We start from the raw sequence: 2,643 nt of genomic DNA, 5'->3' as shown, positions 1-2,643 counted from the left end.
GTATACAAATATAATAAGTTTAAAGTATTGAAAGCACAGAAAATTTGCAGGCAAGTGATTGTAGCTTTTTTGATTGAAATGAGCCCCTAGGCGTCCACACTTTGATTCAAAACTAGACCATTCATGATCCAGGTGAAAGTAACGATAAAAAGGTTAAAAAAACGCGTAACTGCTTAAACAGCCCCAGCTACACTTACACTCGTTTTGCTCCTTGAGGGAAGAAAATAATGGAATTACCCTAAAATTAGAAATCCATTCCTTATTGATGATCTCTGAACCCAAATTTTAATTCCTTTGGACTCAAATACTCACAGGTCACAAATCTGCACGAAATCCCGGGACATCCTCATTCTTACCCTTTTCTCACCGGAGATACTTTGAAGTCATTTGCCGATGTTTACTATGACCGTTCTAAGACTAAAGGACACCCAAGTGCCTCATATTATCTGGTAGATGGACTTTGGGTACTTAAAGGTGACCGAAAACTCCCCCTAGAAAAGCGGTCAGTTGAGCAAAGATGCGTTTCCCACATGGACCAAGTTGATTCAACTGAAACCTTTCAGGAAACATATACCTTCTAATGGCGACGTAATTTTCATCAAAACGGACTTTTTGGAACGGATTGCTGGGACTTTCCTAGCCCGGTTGAACACCTCGTTCATTCTCATCACTCATAACTCCGCATTCAGTGTGCCCAGAGGCTCTAAATCCATGCAGCTCTTGGATCATCCCAAACTAATTCGATGGTTTGCTCAGAATCCGCGGATCAATCATCCAAATCTTGAGGCTATTCCCATTGGTCTTGAAAATCAAAGGTTTCATTATGCTGGATTCCTTCCCAACCTGGAAAAATCTTTCAAGTAAGATGCAGCTTATTCAGATTGGATTAATATCGATTCCTTTCTATCGGTCTTCTATCAGTATGACCATAAATCTTTTCTAGTTCTACATATTTATCAGAGAAAGTAGCTGGAGAATGACATTCAAATATGTTTCAAAACTACGCACATGCAAAAAAGGACACAATTTGAGATTTGAAGCGTTCAAAGGCTTCTTATTTTCAAAATTGGTTCATGAGTATGTACTCAAAATGTTTTGTCATGGTTCTGCAAAGTGTCCGCTTACAATTCCCTGTTTCAGATTAATCTCTCGAATTTATGACCCTGCTGACACAGGCACTCATCGAACCAAGCCCAACACGCTTTACCTGAATTTTAACCCAACACACAATAACATTCGATATGTTGCCCAGCATTATCTGATCAAAATGGGTTACCAAAAGTCAGAAATCAAACCCCTATTGGAATATCACAGGGATTTGGGCAAAAGCCGTTTTGTAGTCTCGCCTCCAGGTAAGGTAGAGCGTATTGATTTCTAGAAATATTTACAAAGATAATAAGCAATGCATTCGAGTGTTACTAATCAAGACTATGCGAAGTTATATGGCTAACAACAAACGAGGAGAGCACTTATTGTTCCAATCACTTGGCCTTGCTATTAATCACTACTTTTCGTTACATTTTTAAGCATCAATCGAGTATTTTCATTTAGAATATGAGTAGTTTTGCCTAAAAAGGAAGAGCAATCATTACTTCATTGAACAATGAATAATGACTAAATATAAATAAGATATTTGCACTTAGGTGTTAAGGAAAAACTCTTAAAAACAGTACAAATTTTACGTCACAACTTTTGCTTGGATCGTTAAATTCCCTTACCTACAAAGTGTTTATTTAGTCCTACCGATGATTATTTTTTCTTTGCGAGCCATGTTAATAGTAATTGCCTTTTTTTTCACATAAATGAATTCATGTCAATAATGTTCTCGCCTTCAATTATTTAGATAAAATATAATTCAGCGTTCTATTTTGAAGGTGTTGGTGAGGACTGTCATCGGACCTGGGAGGCCATACTTTTTGGAACCATTCCCATTGTTTGGAACTCGACCTTATGGAACCTATTTCAGCAATCGCCGGTGAGAGTGGCAAGATCTGTCGACGATTTTGCATTTGACAACCTCAATGATTTCCAAGTTCATTCGAAAAACCGTCAACTTTTGATGGCACAGTATTGGTTTGATAGAATAAATAGTTTTCGATGAAGTATTGAGCATTTCTTTCGGCGCCTAACAACCGATGTTTTGATGTAATGGAAAAACCTGAAGATGCTCCTAAGCTATGAAGTATATTCTGCAAAACCAAACATCATACAATATGAGAGAACCATCTCAAGAAATGATCGTCGAGGTATTAATCCCTTCATTTGCTAATTTCCAATGAATACTGAATACTATAATATTGTTTGACAAATTGAATAAGTCGTACATGTTCGTGGACGGTGCACATCTTCTGCTGTTGAAAATTCCAAGTACAACTAAATAACCTGTACTACAAGCTGCTTCAAAAATATTTGAATTTCCGCCTTCGATAGTAGGGCTACTAAAGCTCATCTCATATGGGCAGTGGCTTTGGAAGCTTCCTCTAAACTATTCTTGATGTTGGTAACGTTTTTTAGAATAACTGGACATTTTGGTTAGTTATTTCTTCTTTTCCAACCAAACAAAGCAGCGGTCCTGAACTTTTCAAACGCCAACAAGCACACCATAACGGCCGAAAAGTGATTTGTCTTGAGCGAAGCTTTATG

At 37.6% G+C, this 2,643-nt stretch overlaps 1 protein-coding gene across 1 annotated transcript in view; it reads left to right on the top strand.

The window, feature by feature from the left end:
* Window positions 1-2,102, top strand: part of LOC131877511 (uncharacterized) — a 6,674-nt gene extending 4,572 nt beyond the window's left edge. Inside the window, exons 3-6 of the mRNA XM_059223198.1 lie at window positions 315-502; window positions 564-860; window positions 1,141-1,352; window positions 1,875-2,102. Coding sequence (XP_059079181.1) covers window positions 315-502; window positions 564-860; window positions 1,141-1,352; window positions 1,875-2,101 — 924 coding nt within the window. The 3' untranslated portion in view covers window position 2,102. The remainder of the gene's footprint in view (window positions 1-314; window positions 503-563; window positions 861-1,140; window positions 1,353-1,874) is intronic.
* The last annotated feature ends 541 nt before the right edge of the window (window positions 2,103-2,643 follow it).

Source organism: Tigriopus californicus, chromosome 3, assembly GCF_007210705.1.
Source record: "Tigriopus californicus strain San Diego chromosome 3, Tcal_SD_v2.1, whole genome shotgun sequence".
NCBI classification, from domain to species: Eukaryota; Metazoa; Arthropoda; class Copepoda; order Harpacticoida; family Harpacticidae; genus Tigriopus; species Tigriopus californicus.
The sequence above is the reverse complement of the archived record's forward strand: the minus strand, read 5'-3'. Positions and strand labels throughout refer to the sequence as shown.